Consider the following 22,878-nt stretch of genomic DNA (forward strand, 5'->3'; position numbering starts at 1 on the left):
ACATCTAAATTCCCTGTTTCCCTTGAGTAATAATGGTGGTAATGATAATCGCTAGTATCACTCACCTACTAGAATACATTTCAGGTTAGAATACATTCAGGATATTAAGAAACTTTGCGTAGGTTAATGTAACGTACTTATTTACTATCTACCATGTGCTGAGTACTCTGTTCAATGCCATGGATGAAAATGACCAAGAATAAGATAGTGTAGCTGACTAATATATTATCTAGCAGAAATGGCAAACCAAGAAGTCAGACTCAGCGCCAGCTGAGTGTGGGATGCTGTGACACACAGCTTATCTGGTGCATCTGGGTGAGGGGAGGGAGCTACAAAGGACTCACAGCCAAGGAGCCAGCAACTGTGAGGTGGGGCGAGAAGCTAAGGAGGGGACAGTATTCTGGACCCACAAGAGCGTGTATCTGGAGACCGAAGGTCAAGAGTGTGGTGGCATCAGAGGAACTGAATGGAATTCAGGACGGATGGGACACAGTGAGGCTACATATGGAAGGACAAAGGAAATTAATAAGGGAAAGAAATTGGCCGCTGAAGAAGGATGCTCAGATTTGCATTGTAGAAGGGCCACTGGAGGTGAGGGGACCAACTGGGGGAGCAAGACTGGACGCAGGGCAACCAGGGGGGATGCTGTTGCAGTGACGCAGGTGGTAAAGCGAGGACAACAGGGATTAGGGGAGGGATTCCCACTGATGGTCTCTGTCACACAGGAGACCACCAGAAACATCTTCAAAGCCCTTGGAGGCCGGGTACCAATGAGAACAGTAATCTGTCCGTCACAGAAAGAAGAAAGCAGAATGAAAGAAGATCGGGTGGGGGTGAGGGGTGGGTTCTGACTTCGGTGTTTGGCTGGAAAATGGTGCCAAGATCCACGTCTAGCCCCTTTTAAAAACTTGTCCATAAGATCCCAGACCCCTAGCCTGCCGTTCTAAGGACCTCAAGAAAAGAGACTGTCGTAATTATCTTTGTATCCCAGGACTCTAATAATGCTCCCAGCACACAGTACATAGTCAGTACATGTTTGCTGGGAAAACACAAAAGAGAACATAACCTTGAAACTCACAACAGTTTCCCCATGGACACGGTTTTAAGTTGTATGTATTTTTTAGAAAACAATTTGCACGTTGGGGAGACCCTGTGACATGCCTGGGAGTGATTCCCAATTCAGTAAGACAACAGTAGACCTAAGCTTCTCAAAGACAGAATCTGGGCACACGATGTCTTGGTGTCACGCACAGTATTATAAAAACCAGGTCAAGAAATGTTTATGCATGGGGCGCCTGGGTGGCTCAGTCGGTCAAGCGTCCGACTTCAGCTCAGGTCACAATCTCGCGGTCTGTGAGTTCGAGCCCCGCGTCGGGCTCTGCACTGACAGCTCAGAGCCTGGAGCCTGTTTCAGATTCTGTGTTTCCCTCTCTCTCTGACCCTCCCCCATTCATGCTCTGTCTCTGTCTCAAAAATAAATAAACGTTAAAAAAAAAAAAAAAAGAAATGTTTATGCACATATATTCAAACCACAGCTTGTTATTCCCTCTTTGCACTTGGGTTGACCATAGGCCTTTAGTATTACAGTCAATATAAAAGTCTACACATGTAATACAGAGCCTCTCTGCCTAAGTCCAAGTTACTCTGGCATGAGGGAATGATTCTCAGCCATGTTTTAATGTTGTAAATTTGAATCAGCAAGTGGGCTCTTTATTTAGCAAAGCATTACTGCCCTCTTAAAAAAGAATTCTACTATTTTAGAATCACAAATGTATGAAGTATAAAAATTCCTTCCTGGACAACTGCATGGCTTTGTAAAGGTTATCAAAAACTTGCGATGTTGTACTTTAGCCCAGACATTTCTTGCACATACAAACAGAACTTAACCTCTCGGATAATTATACACTTTGGACAGGCAGAATAAGGCTTGATTCATCAAAATGCTCAAGTACTACAAAAGGGTCTTCAAAAAATTAGTGCTGAACCTATAGCACAGAATCGTGCTGTAAAGTTGGGGTTCTTAGGGACCGTGAAGTCACTGTGTCACCAAAGGAGACCATGCTAATTGCATTCACTTCCCAACCAGTCTGCCTTCCAATAGGGTATACCTTTACTTCTCCTAGTTCACTGTGTATGTGGTGGCATAAATGCAGCCTCAGGTATGTTTCACATAGATGTTTATTTAGTGCTTCTTATAATAAACAAACCAACCGGAACTTAACTCATCATACTAAAAGGTTCAAAAATTATACTTTCCCAGTTTCTGCAACAAAGTACTGCTTTGGAGATAAAAGGGTGTGTGTGTGTGTGTGTGTGTGTGTGTGTGTGTGTATGGGGGGGTGTCTAGCCTAAGAAAGGCTTTAAAAGATATAGTCAATAACTTTAAAAAGACACCTTTGTGACAAACTGTGACATTTATAGAGTACTACATGACATCAAGGAATTACTATTACTTTTTGAGATAATAATGGCAAGAAAGTTATTTCTAAAATTCTTACCAGTTAGAGATGCCTGTTTTAAGATTTAAGGGTAAAAGGACATGAATTGAGGATTTAATTTAAAGTGTTCCATTTTTTTTAAAAGAAAGATGATAACAGGACTAAGAGATGTACAAAATGACAAAATACTGACAGTTACTAAAGCTGGTTAATTTATACCAAGGACTCAGTATGCTCTTCTCTCTTCTTTTAATTTTTTTTTTCTTTTTTACTTTTGAAAATTTCCCTAACAAATGATTGTTTCTTTTCCAACGATACATTTTGAGGACACTTCTGTTTTGCTTCGTTTTAGCCGGAAGGTAAGAATCAGTAACTATTCACGTCTGAAAATCTTTTACAATGGTGCTAACCGTGTTCTTGACGCAATGTTTTCCATAATCCTCGCAAATGTGGGTGTCTTCTGCAGTGACTGCATCTCTCTCACCTTTTCCTTTGTTCTCAGTTCATCAAACATTTGCTGAATTTCTAGCTTCCAGTCATCTTGCATGGAATGAAAAGATGCCTGAGGCAGGTCGGTCATAACTGCCTTTTCAATAGCAGTCAGTTGTTCAAGGATTAAGGGAAATGATGGACGGACGTGAGGGTCCTGTTGCCAGCACTCTGAAATAAATAAGAACCACATTAATTCCGTTTCTTAGCACAGCCCAGATTTTCAGCCCACGCTGATGGTGTCTACTGAAGATCCGAAAAATTAACTGATGACGACTTTGAAAATTTTATTTTACACAGCATCCAGGTCAGTGGCACGTGTACAATATTCGCTGTTAGGTAAGGCTCTTGTGGTTTCTCTGATACGACGTGAATACTGGATGTGTGCGCTCCGTGCTTCACCATGAACTGTGTGTCTCAGGGGCCTAAGCTGCCCGGCCGGTGATTTACAGGTACAGAGTTCTAGAACTTGGCCCAAGAAACCCGAAATCTCTAAAATGTTATAATCACACGAGAGGTTCTAAGAAATGGCCTCGTAATGAAGGAAGGTAACTAGCTGCCTACAAAAGGAGTCAGTTAATTTTTAAAAGCTGAACATCAAATAGATAAGGTCATGGCAAAACCACGCCGGTTAAGATCGTAAAACATTTTTGATCATTAGGTGGAATTTAAAAGAGCAGAATGGAGCCAACTAAATTCTGTCTTTGAACTTGAGTGCTGTACTTGGTGAAAACTTTATTACCATTCGGTTGGATTTTGTACATAAATGAGTCACTGATAAAACTGGATTGTTTTTTAAAAAGTGACTTAATCCATCAATGCTTTACCTGATGTCTCAGATTGAAGACAAGGTTTCGGATTCATAAAATGGTACAGTTGCTTAAAAGCATCTGAAAATTAGAATCACTGCTGTACCCAAAGTATCCAAAAGTACCCTTTTGGATACAAAATGCACAGATGTTCTCCTGAGCGGTTCCCCTTGCCTCCACAGACCCACAGAAACGGGGGGGCACAGATACCTTTCATGAGCTTGGCAAACGGCTCAGGGCAGGTGGAAGGAATGGGCAAAGTGAGCTTATTGACGGCTACTCCGTAAGCCACGGCAAGCCCATCGATGCCACGGTAGGGGACTTCTCCCGTGAGCAGCTCCCACAGCAGGACTCCATAGCTGGAAAGCAAAATTGCCATGGAGTTAAATGGGTCAAAGGGTGTCTTTTTCTTCCAAACACAAGGGGTGGGATAAATGCATCTGAGCCCTCATTCAGCCCCGACTAAAAATCTTCCCTTCTGGGACGCCTGGGTGGCTCAGTCAGTAGAGCGTTGGACTCCCTTAATTTTATTTATTTATTTTTTAACAACTGATCTCCCATTTTATTTAAGTTGTTATTTATTTTGAGAGAGAGAGAGAGAGAAAGAGAATCCCAAGCAGGCTCTGCACTGTCAGCACACAGCTCAATGTGGGGCTCGAACCCATGAACTGTGAGTTTATGACCTGAGTGAAAATCAAGACTCGGACGCTTAACGGACTGAGCCACCCAGGTACCCCTAGCGTCAGACTCTTGATTTTGGTTCAGGTCATGATCTCATGGTTTGTGGGTTCGAGCCCCATGTGGAGCTCCACGCTGGCTATGGATCCTGCTTGAGAGTCTCTCTCTCCCTCTCTCTCTGCCCCCACCTTCCCTCATGCACTCTCTCTCTTAAAAAAAAAAAAAAAAGACCCTTCTCTTCCAACAAACCCTTTAGTGGCACGTATTCCAAGGTGCGAGGTGGGGTCTTCCAGTGAACCCCCTGTTTAAACACACACAGGCACACACCTTCCCAGAAATCAGTTATGCATTAATTATAGGAATTAAAACTATATAATGAATAGGAAGCATAGAAGCAGTACATAACTGAACTAAACGGATCCAGAACCAGGCCACACTTTGATGTGGTGTTTTGACGTTTCTCCTTCTATCTCATTTTTCCACACCGGATTAAACCTCTTGAGGATTGTCAGGTCACTGAAGACATTAGCCCCACAGAAATCTCACGTTATGCACCATAGGACTTAGATAGAACCATGTTGACTATTTTTATTTTATTTTATTTTATTTTTAATTTTTTTTTTTCCAAACGTTTTTTATTTATTTTTGGGACAGAGAGAGACAGAGCATGAACGGGGGAGGGGCAGAGAGAGAGGGAGACACAGAATCGGAAACAGGCTCCAGCCTCTGAGCCATCAGCCCAGAGCCCGACGCGGGGCTCGAACTCACGGACCGCGAGATCGTGACCTGGCTGAAGTCGGACGCTTAACCGACTGCGCCACCCAGGCGCCCCCATGTTGACTATTTTTAAATGGTTGTTTTGAAATTGTTCATCTTTCTGCCTCTCCCTTTATATCTTAAGAGTTGTGTTCCTAATATTTCTACCATATTGCTTAAAAGTAATGGACAAAAAAACAAAAAAAATCAGCATGGGCCTCCCGGTGCCCACTAGTGGGACAAAACATCTCTTTTTTGTAACTCTGTATCCATTAGTACCTTAGTTTCCCTTTATAATCTGCAAAACATGAAGTACAAATTAGCTTTTGTTAATACATGAAATATCAGCCACTCCAGACATCCCATTTGATTTTAAATCGAAACACACAGGCAGGTAAGGGATGGTCATGTGTTTTTTGTTTTTTTGTTTTTTTTTAAATTCTACTAACATAACAAGTACGGTCCTATTTACTTTTCTAATCTTTGAAAAAATCATTACCTTTACGTTTTAAACAAAACCATTTGAAATTTAGAGTGGTAACTTGACTCTCATTTCTTATGTTTGTTGCTTATATATAATGTGTAGACATAGTTTTAAAGACAGCAGACAGAAGGTAGAAAAACCTGCCTAAAGAAAAGACCACACAGCTCAGAACAGCACCAAAAAAGCATTTAACTTTGGCTTTGGACTTGCTTTCTGAGTCTCATTAGATTATTTTCTGATCTAAAGAGATGCGGGGGACTCAGAGCATCACAAATATAATAGAACAAACCCTTCATGAAGGCGTGGTCTGCAAAAAGCTGGAAACTCTCTGGACTCCAGGCTCAGATCATCCCGGATACAATAACCTCTCATTTACAGACTTCTCTGTTAGTGTCTATTGGACTCTAGACACTATACCGAAAACGTTCAGAATAAGAATGTAGCCATGGCGGAATGTGCCCAATCAATGGGGCCTTGGGCATCCTCCAGCTGACGTTCTACCAGCTCTAAGTAAAGATGTTTGAGTCCCGAGGCCCCTGAGTCCAGGGCTCCCTGGGGCCGAGGAACAGGGCACCAGTGAAAGACAACTGGATCCTGACTCAGCAGACTGGAGTCTGAGTTTCGGGAGTATCACTGCTTACTAGCTGTGTCTCCACTCACAAAGCCCTTAACAGCTGATTGTGAATTAGCTGATCTATAAAATAATAGCGATATCTGTTCTGCCATCCCAAAACTGTTTTATATATTGTGTGTGTATATATATATATATATATATATATATATATATACTGCTTTACATATATATATACAGTATACATATACTGTTTTATATTGAAAAAAGGGGAATATATAATACAGTGCTTGTAAATTGTATAATGCCACAACTATTAGCAATTAAGTGGAAACCAGTATTTTCCAAAGGTAATGACCTGTTTGGTGCCTTAAAAATTATCTACATTATGATGCATTAGCAGAGATACTTTAATTCCAAGAAGAAGTAAATTTAATTTATAGACCAATCAAAAAAAATCAAGTCAGAGCAGGAGACAAAAACAAAAACCTTAAAATAACTGGAAACTGTCTAAATTCAAAGCCACGTCTTGCTATTCTCATTAGCACATAAGAAAACTAAAACAAACAAGAACAACAATACAACTTTGCTTCTTGGGAGTTTCCGCAAAGGAGTAATTCAAGACAGGTCCTTTTTCTGGAGAGCAGAGGGCTTATGTTAAGAATTGATGTCAAGAAATGGAACTATTTCAATGGGACTATCTTTAGAATGTAATGCATATGCTTCTGTCCGCTGCAAATGGGTAGGATACAGTATAAATAAGGCTGTCTCCTGAGAGTTCAATAGCCTGATGAGCCAGAGTGATGGTCTGGCTCCCAGGCCTGGGATGTGAGTATAATACTACTTACCAGCTTTACAACCTTGAGGAGATTTCTTAACATCTCAGTGTCCTGGTTACCTATTCTGTGGAAGTGCAGTGATCGCAGGAGATACTGTGAAAATTCAATGACAACGTCTGTCTAAGTTACTTTCTGGTGTAATAGCCAGTAAGGGGGAAGGACAGTGAGAGATGATCAATCCACTCACTAGTTAACGTACTCGTCAATATGCTAGAATGCTAGTCTACTGCACAGACTTAAGTCATGTCTCTTGAATGAAATCATTTAAAAAAAATTTTTTTAGTATTTATTTATTTTTGAGAGACAGAGAGAGAGACAAAGTACGAGTGGGGGAGGTGCAGAGAGGGAGACACAGAGTCTGAAGCAGGCTCCAGGCTCCGGGCCGTCAGCACAGAGCCGGACGTGGGGCTCAAACTCATGGACCGGACCATGAGATCATGACCTGAGCCGAAGTTGGACGCCTAAGCGACAGAGCCTCCCAGGCACCCCTGAATGAAATTATTTTTACGGGAATATTATAAAAGGAGATTCTAAGGCAAAGGAATGCAAAATTCAGAGAGGGGGCCTTCCCACCCCTCCGCATCCTGACATCCAAGGACTCAGAGTATGCTTGATGTATTAATGCATTCTGCAGGTGTGTGGGGATGTTTGGTTCCACAACTAGGTACCTCTAGAGGTCAGCAGTTTCTAGTCCTTTCCGTAGCACTTCATGTTTTTCTTTCCCTCTTCTAGCTAGCTGCTTTTTATTGAAAATCAGATCATCGAACATGTAAAACAGAGTTAGAAATAAGCAGATTTTGAGAGAAGATGTGTCCAAGAAGTATATGGACTCAAGGAGCCCTATTTTGGCTAGCTTTAGATTTTTTTCCTTTTCTTTTTGCTTATCTCTTGATTCTTCTCTGTTTACAATAGGTGAAAAGTTGCCATAAAGCATTTATACAGATAGTCCAGCATTTATACAGCTTGTAATCACACAGTTTGTAAAAGAAGCACACAAAATGGAAGGGTTATAGTCTTAAGTAATGTTACTTTGAATATAAAATTGGTCCTTGATGTATGTATCAGTTTCTAGAGTCTTGAAGTACAATCTCCCACAAGAATCACCTGTTTCCCTGAAGTATTTTGGTATTATTGTATGGCCAAAAAACTACCGTGGGTCAATCAAGGAAAGCACATTTAATGTTTTGTAGGGAAACGTCTGCTCAGACTCCACCAGCAGAGAGTCTAATTTATTAAGTAAGGGATGAGACTCAAACACTTGTGTTTTCCAAAAACGGTCCTAAGACACTCTGGAACCCCAATGCAGTTGATAAATTTCTGAAAGGCCATAAGTAGAACAGTTAGGTCATACTGAAAATGTGGAGGATAAGCTTTAAAGAAATTTTCTTGGAACTTCTACCAACAGACGCTCTGCCACTAACGGGATGTGTGAATCGGAGAGAGGAATTTCTGCAGCATCCAGTGATGACGGGGGAAAACAACTTTTGTTGATCCCCAATTTGGAAGTCGGATCTGAGTTCTACTCGCCGTCTTGCTACCAAACAGATACAAACTCTTAGCAAGTGACCCTTCTCTCGGCCTGAGTTTTTTCTTGTGTAAAAAAACTGGAGTTTTAGTCACTTTGCAAACTACGAGGATGGCTGGAGTCAAAAAGTCTGAGAACAACAAGTGTTGGTGAGGATGTGGGGCCGTCGAGAGCCAGATACACTGATCGTGGGTGCAAATAGGTGGTTTTGGAAGTTGTCTGGGAGCTCCTCGAATGATGACCACACACGGAATTACCGCATGGTGCAGCGGCTTCCTGCCTAGGTACAGACCCAAGAGAACTGAAAACCTACGCCCTCACAACAACTCGTCCATGAATGTTCATAGCAGCCTGATTCAGAATCGCCAAAGAGCGGAAACAACTCAAATGTTCATAGCAGCCTTATTTGGAATCACTAAAGAGCGGAAACAACTCAAGCCCATCAACTGATTAACGGACAAACGAAATGTGGCAATCCGCCCAATGGAATATTACTTGGCAATAAAGAAGGATATCCTGACTCATTCTCCAACTTGAACCTTGAAAACATGAGGTTAACCAAAAAAGCCAGTCACAAAGGACCACGGGGTCGTATGACTGCATCTATAGGAAATGCCCAGAATATGCAAATCTAAAGCTTTTACAAAACGTAGATTAGCAGTCGCCTGGGGCTGGGAGGGATGGGTGTGGGGAGTGATGGTTGCGCTGCGTAGGATTTCTTTTTCGGATTATGCAAATGTTCTCAAAATTGACTGTGGTGATGGATATACAATTCTATTAATATACTAAAAGCCACTGAACTGTACAGTTTAAATGGGCAGACTGTGTGACATGCAAATTATATCTAAAACAGTAAAAAATCAGTAAAAAACAGTACAAAACAGTAAAACAGTACAAAACAGTAAAAAAATCTAGAATTTTAATGCTAGCTACAGAAGATGCCCTTTAAATAAAGGCAAGTTAGCTCCTGGCCATCGTAGCTATTAAACATACTGATTTTTCTTTGCTGTTCTATTACTGATAATGTCTTCATGCCCCAATCAGACATAGCTGAATGGAGAATCTAACTAACCTGGGCTCCTAGCTGGTCCAGCCCTCCATTCTCAAACTGGAAGCTTTCATCTTTAGATGATGCAATCTATAAAATGAAGGAGCAGATCTCGATTATTTTCTCAAATTCCTTCCATGCTACTCTTGTCTGTAAATCATGAGAAATCAAAATTTTACTTAAAAAAAAAGTAATAATGTACTATTCTTTACTGACGAGCCTTACAAAATCTAGGCATTACTATTAGCTCAAGTTATAATCAGTTTTAATCAAACCTCGGATTTAACGAGAAGGTTCTCCTACCAAGTTATGAAGTCATGACGATAAAAAACCTCAAGTTACCTGTTCTGTTGCGATTACATCTTGACCCAAACCATGAAATCTTCAAAAAAGGCCTGTGTTCTCTGTTATGCTCAGGTGCTGAATACTTTGGGACTCATTTAAAGGAAGCATACCAACCAGTTTCTGCAGACGTCTGCGATCGTGCAAGACCTGGTGCTCACCTCCAGATGTCACTTCCCTTAGAAAACAAGGAGGACTTGATGACTTCCGGGGCCATCCAAGCGTAAGTGCCCGCGGCGCTCATTTTGGTAGTCCTGTGCCATTCTCTCGCTAACCCAAAGTCTGTGATCTTCAACGTTTTATTGCAGATGTTGTCATGCTCTATCTTCTCGAGCAGCAAAACTTAAAAAAAAGAAAAAAAAAAAGAATCAAAAGAATTAAAGGTGGAGTATTTTCACATTCTTCTAATTTTCTGATCCCAATGTTTCTTTGGTATTGAAGATACAACCTTCACCGCAGTCGGAAGGTAAGTGAGAAATGGGCTTGTATTTTACCACCTTGCCTTACTTCCATCACCTATGTCATAGTTGCCTGCAGTGACAAGTTGTTTATTTTTTTAATCCACAGGCACAACACAGCTTAGCAGTCTTTATGAATGTTTCCTTTTATGAGAATGTAAATGATTTCTAGGGGCAAGAAACATTTACTGAGGTATCACAGATAGGATCAGAAGTCTGTGAGAGTTCCGCCCCCCCAAACCCCCCCCTTAAGAAAAGAATACACTGTTTTCTTCCTAGAAGGTAGGTCCTGATCTAAAGGCAGAGCCTCTACTGAATGTTTTAAAAATTTTTTTAATGTTTTTATTTATTTTTGACACAGAGCATGTGGGGGCGGGGGGTGGCAGAGAGAGAGGGAGACACAGAATTTGAAGCAGGCTCCAGGCTCCGAGCTGTCAGCACAGAGCCTGACCCGGGTCTCAAACTCACGGACTGCAAGATCATGACCTGAGCCAAAGTCGGACGCTCAACCGACTGAGCCACCCAGGTGCCCCATCTACTGAATGTATTAAAGAACACAGCAAACAGATGGACTGTCACCCTAAATCGTTACTAGCAAACACTATCTTATAGTAAATTTGCAAAATGCTTACAGGTTTTTAACTCCTAAAGATACTTGATGAACTGCGTTGCTTTACTGAAGCTCAAAATAGAGCAAAAAGTAAAAGCTTGAGATAAATATTATGCAGATGCTGCTTTTCCTGGCCCTCAGCCTCCTGTCAACATACAGAATGTACAGAGCAACTTCCAGGAGCTGAGGTCACTGCCAGAGTCGGCCCCTGAGCTCTCGTGTAACAGTAGCTAAAACAAACATGCTTCTCAGTCTCTCCCCACCTGCACCCCGTACACCCTGCCCTTTCAAGAACCCGGGGTTCTTCTCTGCCCCTGCTTGATTTCCCTCTGCCTATACCCATGCAGAAACGTTCCTGAGGTTTTCCATGTGACACTAATGTAGCTACTTACCCGGTTCCTCCTTCCCATCTGCTACAAGGGGAAGAGTTTAAACCTACTGTTTTTGCTAACTTATCTCATTCCTTAAAAACCTGCAATCTGCCTTGTAGCCCCACTGGTCTTTTTCCAAAGCACCCCCTCCACCCCACCCCACCCCCACCTTCTCCAATTCCCCTGCCACAGAATTACAATCGTCCTAACTGGCCAGGATAATGATCTACCAGCAGATTCACCTTCCTAAAGTGTCACAGCATTCCTTTATTTTTAAACCTTCCACACACAAACTCCCAATATAGGCAACAACGTGGATGAATCTCAAAACCATCACACCAAGTGAAAGCAGCTGGACATGAAAGGTGACATACTATGATTCCATTCGTATTCTGGAAAAGGGACAGAAATCAGATCCGTGCCTGCGGAGGCTGATGGCATAGGCTTCACTGCTAAGCTCCACGAGAGAACTTTTTGGGGCCATGCCAATTCTCTATCTTGGTGGTGGGGGTGGTTGTTGTCACAGGATGATACATATTTGTCAACTCCTTCAGAGGGTGAGTTTTACTGTATGTAAGTTACAGGGTAGTAAACCTGCATTAAACAAAAAGCAAAAACCAAAAACCAACTCCCATGATTCCCGATGACTCAGAGACAATGTCCACACTCCAACATGTGGGCCACCAGAGCTCTACCTCCGCACAGCAACCTACCTTTCAAACGACATCATCTTCCTCTGTGTTTCCTCCACTTAAACTCCTCATCCAGCCCCCACAGGGTCCTCTTGGTGGAACCTTCCAAATACCTCTAAGCAAAGGAAAATTACTCCCCCACCCTTACTCACACGAACCTTGTGTTTCTATTACGGCCCTTATAAAACATAGGGTACTAGAAATATTTGTTTTCACCTCTGACTTCTCCACTTAGACTACTAGCTCTGAGAGAGCGTGTGTGAGTTAGAGAGTGAAACAAAAGAGAGGGAGTGAGAGACAGAAAGTTGATAGGGAGAAGAGGAAGAGGGGGACAGACACGCTCAATTCACATTCATACTGTTATCTACACCGCGTCTGGTCTTCTTCAAGGCAGGTGCTTCACGTTTACAGATGAACAAAACACGCACATTGTTACAGTTGCCCTTTGCAGGTGCCCTTCCCGCCTAACAGAAGCAACAACAAATAAGAGAGTCCCTAACAAGTGCTGAGTTTTCCCATACAGCTTGCACACATCCATTACTTCATTCAAGCCTCACAAAAATCCCAAGAGATGGGCCTTATCAGAGGATAGTGTTGAAAAAAAAAACAAAGCAACAGAACGAATCCATTTAAACAGTAATCCAAATTTCAGAGTAAACAGGGCATGGCGGGGGGGGGGGGGGGGGGGGGGTTGTTACTCAGGTTTTACCTTGAAAACCAAAATGAAAATAACTCCATTTCATCTTTTTTTTTTTTTAAGGACATTTGTGTAACATTGTTGCAACCATGTGCTAGCTCTTAAAGGGATAAAAGTAAACAAGTATGTATGGAGGTCTTTTAGAATCAACCATCCAAACAACACTGGAGACCAGCATAAGACATTCTTCTTTTTTGATTTGTAGAACATGATCATAAAGAGGACCATTTTCCCAAACAGTTACAAGAACAATGAACGTCTGCCAAGTACCTTCTATTCGTCAGATTCATTTAGGGTATTTTAATCATAAAATCCACACCCACAGTGCAATGGGTAGAATCTATTTATTATCCGTACTTTATAGATAAGGAGGCTGAGACACAGGTGTTGGGTAATCTGTCAGGTGGCTAAAGGAACAGCAAAGCTCCAGCAGTCTGACCCAGAGAAACACACTCCTAACTACTAACCACATTGCTCAGGTGACAGCTTTTATCAATTTTTCACAAGAGCTTCCTTTATCCTTTAGAAATCTCTCTCCATTCAGGTGACCATTCTTTTCTTTCTGATTTCCTATCAGTGGCTAATGATCAACTGATCTCGGTGGAGGCAGTCTGGCGCAGTGAGGAAGAACGTGCACACTCTAGGACCAGACGGCTTGCTTTGGATTCTGCACTTTTGTTTCTTTGCCTGTCATGGGAATGGGGGCAGTAGGTACACCATAAGGTCGCAATAAGCAAGAGATGAGAACATCAGATGCTAAGAACACTGGAACATAGCATTTTGTAAAGATCTCTCTCACACACACACACACACACACACACACACACACACAGCCTTTATCAATGGGTTTGAAAGTGTTTTTAGTAACTTTTTCAAAATCACCTTCATGGACTTCAGGGAACCTCGACTCTTTTTCAAGACTTGAAATTTCACTTTGCAGTGGATTTGCATTTTATCTGCATATCATCAAATGTTTACAAAATTAAACAGTCCTAAAAGTCAAAGAGTTCATGCAAATGGAGAGAGCCAACACTAGATTTATTTTTTTTAAGGGCTTTTATTTATTTTTTTTATTTTTTATTTAAAAAAAAATTTTTTTTAACGCTTATTTATTTTTGAGACAGAGAGAGGCAGAGCATGAACGGGGGAGGGTCAGAGAGAGAGGGAGACACAGAATCGGAAGCAGGCTCCAGGCTCTGGGCCATCATCAGCCCAGAGCCCGACGTGGGGCTCGAACTCACGGACCGTGAGATCGTGACCTGAGCTGAAGTAGGACGCTTAACCGACTGAGCCACCCAGGCGCCCCAAGGGCTTTTATTTTTGAGAGAGAGGAGGGGGGAGAGAGATAGAGAGAGAGCAGGTGTGGGGGGGAGGTGCGGGGTGGGGTTGGGGGGGGACAGAGGATCCCAAGTGGGCTCCGCGCTGACAGCAGAGAGCCCGATGCGGGGCTCTAACTCATGAATCATGAGATCATGACCTGACGGTGAGCAGCAAGACAAAAATTCTACCATTTTCCCTACTTTTAAATTCGATGTTGTACTATATAGTGAAGGATGGAAGGGTGGGGGAGAGACTCACTTCTGTTTGGAATAGCCTCTTATTCCTTCTGTCCATCTACACTGTACCTACTCTCAAGGTCCAGCTTCCAGAGGAAAATCTTCTAGAGCATCCTACAAGATAATGACCATTTCATCTTTCCAATCATCCATTATCCACATATCATGTTCTTCTGTCCGTTATCTTTTCACCTGAGACTTATGGCCCTAACTTAGGTGCAAAGCTACTGAATCCTAGGAAATGAATTTTATACATTTCCCTTGTATCCCCCAATGTCACCTAACAAAGTACCCTCTACATTGAATGCTCAATGGACTAGCTGATATTAATGATAATTATCACCAGTGCTAATACGAAGACAATTGCCTACCATTTACAGAGCCTCTCCTATGTAGAGTCAGTTCATCTCTAAACTATTCTGGGGAGTGGGAATCATTATCCCGAGTGTACAGTCTAGAAATGTTATCCAAGAGCACGCGCCTACAACACAGAGCCAGATCTCAGGTTCTGTCTGTGGGCTACTTCCCCAGTCTTCTGTGAAAGCTTCTACCGAGAAAGCTACTGGTTGTAAGAAGGGGGCAAAACAACCAGAAATTTCATTTTGTAGACTGCTTAAGAGATGGGCTTTTTAATTTTCCTTCCTCCCACATCAGCTTAGGGTATATTTACTTCTCAGTCCTTATTCCCCACGAATATCAAGAAAAATAAATATCGGATCTCTTAAAACCCTCAATACTTCAACCACAGAAAGAAACCAAAAACCAAGTAAGTCAGTTACTTTATCAGCAGTATTTCATTTTTCCGCTTCTAATACTACTAATTTCACTTTTAAACAATGGTTATTCTTCGCACCAAAAAGACCCCAAATTAATAATCAAAATGGCTTGCAGTTCTATAAAACATTGGCTTCTAAGACATTTTCACACACATCTTCACTTTTACAAACATCCACATAGGAAGGCACAAGGGAGCACTGATGAAAACGGGCATAAAGATGATTGTACCTTCCCAGACCCCAGGAAGGCTTGGCAACCCTTGACAATAACTGAGAACAGTGAGAACCAAAAACAAAATATTTAGGGGCCACTGGGTGGCTCCGTCAGTTAAGCTTCCGACTTCCACTCAGGTCATGATCTCGTGGTTCGTGGGTTCGAGCCCCCTGTCGGGCTCTGTGCTGACAGCTCGGAGCCTGGAGCCTGCTTTGGATTCTCTGTCTCCCTCTCTCTCTGCCCCTCCCCGACTTGTGCTCTGTCTGTCTCTCTCTCTCAAAATTAAATAAAATGTCAAAAAAATTAAGTATTTAAGACTGATTGCGTTCTAAGTAAATCTCAGGGCTGAATGTGCCCTGAGCAGCCTCTGTAGTGAAGGTTTGAGGGCACCTCCCCCCACCCGGACTCCAGTCCAAAGTCTCCATGGGAGCTAAGTGCCTCCACACTTTGAACAGAAAACAAGTTAAAATAACATTCTGAATGTCAAACGTTTAGACTTCCATGAAAGGCCCATTGTTCTGGATTCTGTTTCAGAGGTGTGCAGCAGAATTCCTGAAATTCCTTATCTTTTGGGCAAAGTGACCGAAACCAAAAATAGCCAGTGTCCCGACAGGTGGACTCGGGCACCTGGCCAGGTTTCAGCCTAAGGCCTCAAGGTCGGCGGCCAGCTTCCGCTTCCTGCCATGCCCCGGGAAGGGTCTGGAGCACACCAGTCAGCCACCAGAAGAATGTACGGACCAGGCGAATAAATTTTGGCCCCAGAAATGGCAAATTCTTGTTAGTAACCTAGCGACGAGCGTTTGAGCCCCCTTTTGTGAGACTTGAGTGAAGATTTTTGACCCTTGTTAGCCCTGTTCGTGAACAATCAGCCTTTACAACCTTGTACTTAGTCTACTTATTCGACCATGAGGCACTTGATTTTTTCCGGCTCCTTTGAAGTTTCACATCACTATTTTCGGAATTATCGCATATAATGTATATTTTTTAAAAAGCAATTACACTGTATCCATTCTATTCTCTCACCACTTATGGGATTGCTGTGTCCAAATTCCATTTGAGCCAAATGGGGTAGTCTCAATTAATCTTTAACTGGAAATGTAGAATCAAAACAAAAGTCCTAAGAAAGAGAACAGGTTGACAAAAGCAAAGTGTGAAAGAATATAGCATTAATACACATTGCTTCTGTCAGCCTAGGGAAGGTGACTGAGAATTTCAAGTCTGAAACCGACCATCTATGAGGGATTAAGTGATGACTTTCTAAGCTTACCAAGTAGGACCACATCTGCACACATTTCTTTCCATCTATTTCCCCACTGGCACCTTGTCGCCTCCCCCAACACACACACCACTCAGCCACTCCTAGATCTGCGGAGGCAAATCTAAAATTTCCCCCTGGCCTTCAAGCCCCCTCTGGACCTCATCTGAAATGACCTTTCCGGTTCTTCTGGTGCCCTCTAAAATGAACCCCGCATCCTAACAATTCTGGGCACTGGTGCCCACCTCTGGAAAACACAGCACAGCACCCTAGCACCTGCTGTACGGCATGCCCTCCCCTCCTCCCCTCCATAAAAACCACACGGGGCAGGCACCCCACTTTTTGCATAAGCATCAGGGCACCAGCACCGCCTTCCACTGGGAGACCACTTCCACGTCTATAACCCTTTTGGAATCTCCAATTCCCTTCTCTAAAAAAAAGAAAGAAAAAAAAAGCACAACTCCCTCACTCTCCTCCTGCTCAGATCGCACAGGAGTCAGTAAGTAAGGGCCTTTGGGTTCTTCCTGCAAGACCTTAGCTAGAAGTTTCTACTTTCTAGTCCCGCTCTCGTTACACTTAAGGTCTTCTCGTACTTGTCCCTCTCCTCTCTCTGATGATATTATAAGTGACTGGAGGGTAGAATTTACACCTGGTTCGCCTTATTTATTTATTTATTTACTTATGCTGCACAGCAACTGGCATTTTTATACGCTCGGTATTTGTTAAATGAACGGCTACCTAGTGTAAGGGGGGAAAATGAATGTGAGGGAGATGAACTATTACAAGCTTTCTCACGTGAGGTCAGCTGCTACTGCAGAAAACCAAGTCAACCTCCACACTCCTGGAACAGTATTAGGAAAGGAAGACTGTTCTACAGAGAATTACAACAGGACGGTTATTTGAATTCCTATCCGTCTGCAGCATTTGACACAGTTGATCGTCCTCCTCTGAAACGTGTTCTTCGCTGACCTCCGGCGCATCCCCCGCTCCCTGGGGCTCCCTTTCTTTGCCAGCCGCTCCTTTTTCTGGTTCCTGCTCACCTCCCTGATCTCTAACTACTGCAGACCTCCAGGACTAGGGTCTTGGATCTGTGGTCCTTCTATCTACTCACTCCCCAGATAATTTCAGCCCACCTCAGGGCTTTAAATACCATTTCCATGCGGATGACTCCCAAGTATTTACCTCTGCCCTGGCTGCAGCCAGTAAGGTCCTGTTACAAGGCGAGTCAGATCCCAGTTCTCAGTTGGAAACCCTCCAGGGTCATAGTAAAGTCGAAGGTCTTGGGAGACCTACACGACCCTGTCTCCAACCCCTCACGACCTACTGTTCTGCTCCAGTCCTCTCCTGCCACACTGGCCTCCTGCTTTAGGGATTTTGCAGGCTCTGTTCCCTCTGTGAGAGCATTCTTTTCCAGATGGCCCGTTTCCTCACTTCTTCAGGTTTTCCCGATAACCCACCTTTTCTGGAAGGCCTTCCTTACCCATCCAACCTAAAACTTCAACCTCTCACCTCAACAGATTCACCCTCTTCAAACTGAGGTTTACCAACTCTCCAGCATGCTACATCCTTTATGATTTATTATTTAACATCTGCGTTGTTTTACTGGAATGGAAGTTCCAGGAGTGGAGGAATGCGTTCCTGCTTTGCTCACTACTGAACAGCAAGAGCCTCTCCGAGAGTTCCTGGCATAGAGTCCACAATCAATAAATAACTGCTGCATAAATGAGTGCGTTAGCTTACTGAATACAAGATGGACTTCGATAAAGAAGATGCAGATGTGGTCAGCGAAAATAGAGTTTCTCATTGCTCTGGTGCCCAATCCAAAAGCCACCGTACAACCCTTTTCCTGGACACATACGATACTCAGTTTGAATGAGAAAACTTCCTACATTTCATCGTGTGAAAATCTAGCTCAGTGTTTGTGTCACCTTGGTCTTTTCACAAAGTAGGTGACAAAGCAAACGGAGGGAGGAATTCTTCCACCATATGCTACACTGACATATTAGTGAACAGAAAGTCACATATCTCATACTATTGGATGCAACGTTTGCAGAAAAGCAGAAACCCAATGCGCTCCTTCAAATCACCTTGTGCCAGGAAGAACTCAAACATTCCTACGTGCAGTCAAGACTCTCCCCCAGATGGCACGTGATTTGGTCTTTGGCCAATAGCTTAGAGAACTGGACTAGTAATGAAACCTGGTGGTGAAACGGTTACAATAGCAACACAGTTCTTCGTGCCTCCTCCTTGACCCTCAACTTATCAACCCAAGTTGCAAGCAGACCTGCCACAGCACGCAGATGGCAGCACCTGTACAGAGAACAAAGCTCCAGACTGTGTCCTCCTACTGCTGGCTCGTCCCAATCAAGCAAATTAGCCAAATCAAAAAGACCCTCCCCCCAACCAAGATGAATAAATACATGACTACACGATACTATACACCGCAGAATGACTAATAATGATGTTAAGGTTGTAGAAAACTTTTAGGCATCAAGGAGTTCATGCACAACAACTTTAGGAAGTATTTAAAGCACTCAAAGTGTTTCTAAGTAACATAGAAAAACGAGTCTCCTCGCCAGCTTACACTTAGACTGTGTCTTACAGCTTACTTCCTCAATGCTTTGACATATGCCAGGAGTCAGCAAACTACACCCCATGGGCCAAGTCCAGCCCATGTAGACAGCCCAATGTCTACTTTGTAAATAAAGTTTTATTGGAACACAGCCACACTCATTTGTTTACATACTGTCTGTGGATGTTTTCAGCTACAACAGCAGAGTTGACCAACTGCAACAGAGACCTTAATATTTACTGTCTGGGGCTTCACAGGAAAAGTGTGCTGACCCCAGGAGTACACTATCTCGCTTTATCCTCACATCGCCCTATTCAGGAAGTCAGTGCCCGTGAGCCCACAGTTGGTGAGCTGTGGAGTCAGGGTGCAGACCTCCGACACCACAGGGACACTATTTGTCACCCAACGTCAAAGGCCAAATGCTTAAAGATATTCCTTTCCCCAGAGACACAAGCCCAGAAGAAGCCACCCAGACTCTTACCCGGTGTCCTCTATGACCAACCATCCAATTTCATCAGACAGTGAACTGGATTTCAGATGCAGTGTGTATTCATGGAAGAATTTATAGATCAACCCAGAAAACCACCAAGAAGGAACCCACAAATCTGGCCCTTTGAACAATTTCCGAACTTGGTGCCGCACTGAAATCATCCGGAAGCCTTTTAAAAAACATACTGCTGCATCAAAAGCCCAGATTGATTAATGAATGGACAGAGTTAAATTTGTGTTAAAGCAAGTTAGTAAAACATTAATGGCAGGAGAGTGTATAAGTGCTCGGTTAAAGTTCCTTCAATTGCGTATTTCAAGATGTTTGAAATAAAATGGTAGAAGAAAATTCATTGCTTGTTCCCGACTATGGTCAACTAAATCAGAGCATCCAAAAATGAGACAAGGGATTTTACTTTTTAAAAGCTCACGAGGAGCTTCCGATACCACATTTGGCGTACGAACAGCTGCTCCAGAGTGCCATTCGTACCAACTGATCGTCTGGCCTAGAGGGTCTCAAAGTATGGTCCAGGAGCCCCTGGGCATCCTCACGGTGGCAAGAGATTGCAGAAGCCACAAAGTGGCTTCAAAAGCATAAAACAATGCCGCTCTCCTTTCTCAACTTGTCTTGGAAAATAAGAGCTCCCTCCCCCGCATTAAAAATGCTTTATTAAAATGTAATGGGTCTGCTATTCTTCTATTATTAAATATTTTTTAAAAATTTAATGTTTATTTTTGAGAGACAGAGAGACAGAACACAAGCAGGGGAGAGGCAGAGGCAGAGGGAGACACAGAATCCAAAGCAGGCTACAGGCTCCGAGCTGTCAGCACAGAGCCCAACACGGGACCCGAACTCACGAGCCATGAGATCATGACCTGAGCCGGAGTTGGACACCTAACCGACTGAGCCACCCAAGCGCCCCTATTATTAAATATTTTTAAGTTTATCATTTCAGGTTTCTAACTTGGTAAATATCAGTAGCTATAACCCACGTAAACAACAGCTCTTTGGGGTCCTGATGATAAACACTTGAGAACTGTTCATCCAGGCAGTAGATGGAGAAGATAAATGCTCAAGTTCTGGGATCAGAGGCTCTGGATTCAACAAGGGACCTTGACAAAGGCAAGTAAACCCTGGCTTCAGTTTCTTCATCTGTAAAATGGGGACAGTCAAAAGGTTGCTGTGAGGCATAAATGAGAATCAGGTTTGGGCAGTGCCAGTACTTTGGATGCATTAGATAAGTGTGAGCCATTGTTCCTATTACAGCCATTGCTTAGTTGTTTTTTTTGTTTTGTTTTTTAACGTTTATTCATTTTTGACAGAGAGACAGAGAGAGAGAGAGAGAGAGAGAATGAGCGGGAGAGGGGCAGAGAGACAGGGAGACACAGAAGCTGAAGCAGGCTCCAGGCTCTGAGCTGTCAGCACAGAGCCTGACGCGGGGCTCAAACTCACGAACTCTGAGATCACGACTTGAGCCGAAGTCGGACGCCTAACCGACTGAGCCACTCAGATGCCCCAGGGCCATTGCTTAGTTAAAGCACTTGAGACGAAGCAGCATTAGATGATTTTAAAATTTTTTAACATTTATTCATTTTTGAGAGACAGAGCATAAGTGGGAGAAGGGCAGAGAGGAAGGAAGACACAGAATCTGAAGCAGGTTCCAGGCTGCAGCACAGAGCCTGATGTGGGGCTCGAACCCACGGATCAGGAGATCATGACCTAAGCTGAAGTCAGATGCTTAACTGACTAAGCCACCCAGGCGCCCCAAGAGAGATGAATTTAAAAAAAAATTTTTTTAACATTTATTCATTTTTGAGAGACAGAGAGAGACAGAGCACGAGTGGGGGAGGAGCAGAGAGACAGAGGGAGACACAGAATCCGAAGCAGGCTCCAGGCTCTGAGTTGTTAGCACAGTCTCACCGACCGCGAGATCATGACTTGAGCTGAAGTCAGACACCCAAATGACTGAGCCACCCAGGCACCCCGAGATGAATTTTTAAAAATAACTAAATTCATACTGATTGGAGGTCAACTGTAAAAATCTGCTTCAGGCTCCCAAATAAAACCAGCACAGTTCTGCCAGCCTGTGTAGGAACCCTTGCTCTGCCCCCTGACATTCCTTACTGAGGTGTTTCACCTTTTGGGAGCTCCTCAGGGCTGGGGAGGGTTTGGGGACAGTCACTGATACTTGGAATGAAAATCATCAGCCTGGCATGGTAAATCTGGTCACTATTTCCTAACTCTAGTGAATCAGAGAGAGAAAATGCTCTCAACTAACTCACCAAATAAACGGTGATTATAAAAACTAGGCTCCAGTCATAAATGATAAACAATTTACGTCAAACCAGTGTCTAAGTATTTTAATTTTTACTGCCCTGCTGATAAGCTAGGATAGGACAGTCATAAAGCAAATTATCCCAGGCTCGTGTTTCTTTTTTCCGTACAAATGTTAACCTTTCAGCCGAACAGACCATGTTCTTCCTGAAAACCTTTAATGGCTGCCTCTTGTTAGTCTGTACATGTTAGTATGGCGTTCAAGGCCCTCACTCACTGCTGGCCACGTGCTGAATGCCTGTTTCCTTCCCACGAAACTCCTGGACTGCCCTTCATTCTAGCTGCACCTGACTACCCTTGGTTCCCTAAAAATGTCCTTTGTTTTCATGCCAGTTTTTCCACAAACGCCTTTGATGAGTAAAAGAAACATCAAACAGATTTCCTCCCCAGGACTCTGTCTGCATCCAAGAGAGGAATTCAGCAGACCGTATCAGAAATCTAGAAATTCAGGCTCAATGAGGTTATACAACTTGCCCAAGGTCACAACGGCTCCTAAATGACAACACTGATAATCGAACCCAGGTCTGACGGAGGTGGAAGGCAATGCTCCCGCCAGTAGCTACGCTGTCCTGGCGAAGTTCAACCCTTGCGTGCAAACAGGGCTTTCAGACACCTTCTGAAATGGATGGAGTGGTCTTCCCTTCTCTTCTTTCCTTCACTAGGCTTTGATCCACTTGACAATGACTACAAGCATGATCTGATCAGATGCACAGAGTGGAATCAGCCTGCATGATCCAGACCCAAATAACTGACACCCCCCTCCCAACCCTAACAGCTATAAAAAAATGAGTGCTGGCCTAGTTATTTTTATTAAAAAAAAAATTTTTTTTAACGTTTATTCATTTTTGAGAGACAAAGAAAGACAGCATGAGCGGGG

General features: G+C 43.2%; 1 protein-coding gene across 3 annotated transcripts in view; it reads right to left on the minus strand.

The window, feature by feature from the left end:
• MAP3K21 (mitogen-activated protein kinase kinase kinase 21) overlaps nucleotides 1-22,878 on the minus strand; it is a 65,270-nt gene that overhangs the window by 36,357 nt on the left and 6,035 nt on the right. For all 3 annotated transcript variants that reach the window (XR_015241574.1, XM_086679666.1, XM_086679665.1), the window contains exons 2-4: nucleotides 10,141-10,321; nucleotides 3,947-4,095; nucleotides 2,923-3,098 (exon numbers count right to left, since the gene is read on the minus strand). Coding sequence is in view for 2 of the 3 variants with exons in the window: in XM_086679666.1 (XP_086535792.1) it covers nucleotides 2,923-3,098; nucleotides 3,947-4,095; nucleotides 10,141-10,321 (506 nt within the window). In the remaining variant the exon portion in view is untranslated. The remainder of the gene's footprint in view (nucleotides 1-2,922; nucleotides 3,099-3,946; nucleotides 4,096-10,140; nucleotides 10,322-22,878) is intronic.

The sequence above is a fragment of the Puma concolor genome, chromosome D2 (assembly GCF_028749965.1).
Source record: "Puma concolor isolate L17-30 chromosome D2, mPumCon1.1.hap2, whole genome shotgun sequence".
Lineage (NCBI taxonomy): Eukaryota > Metazoa > Chordata > Mammalia > Carnivora > Felidae > Puma > Puma concolor.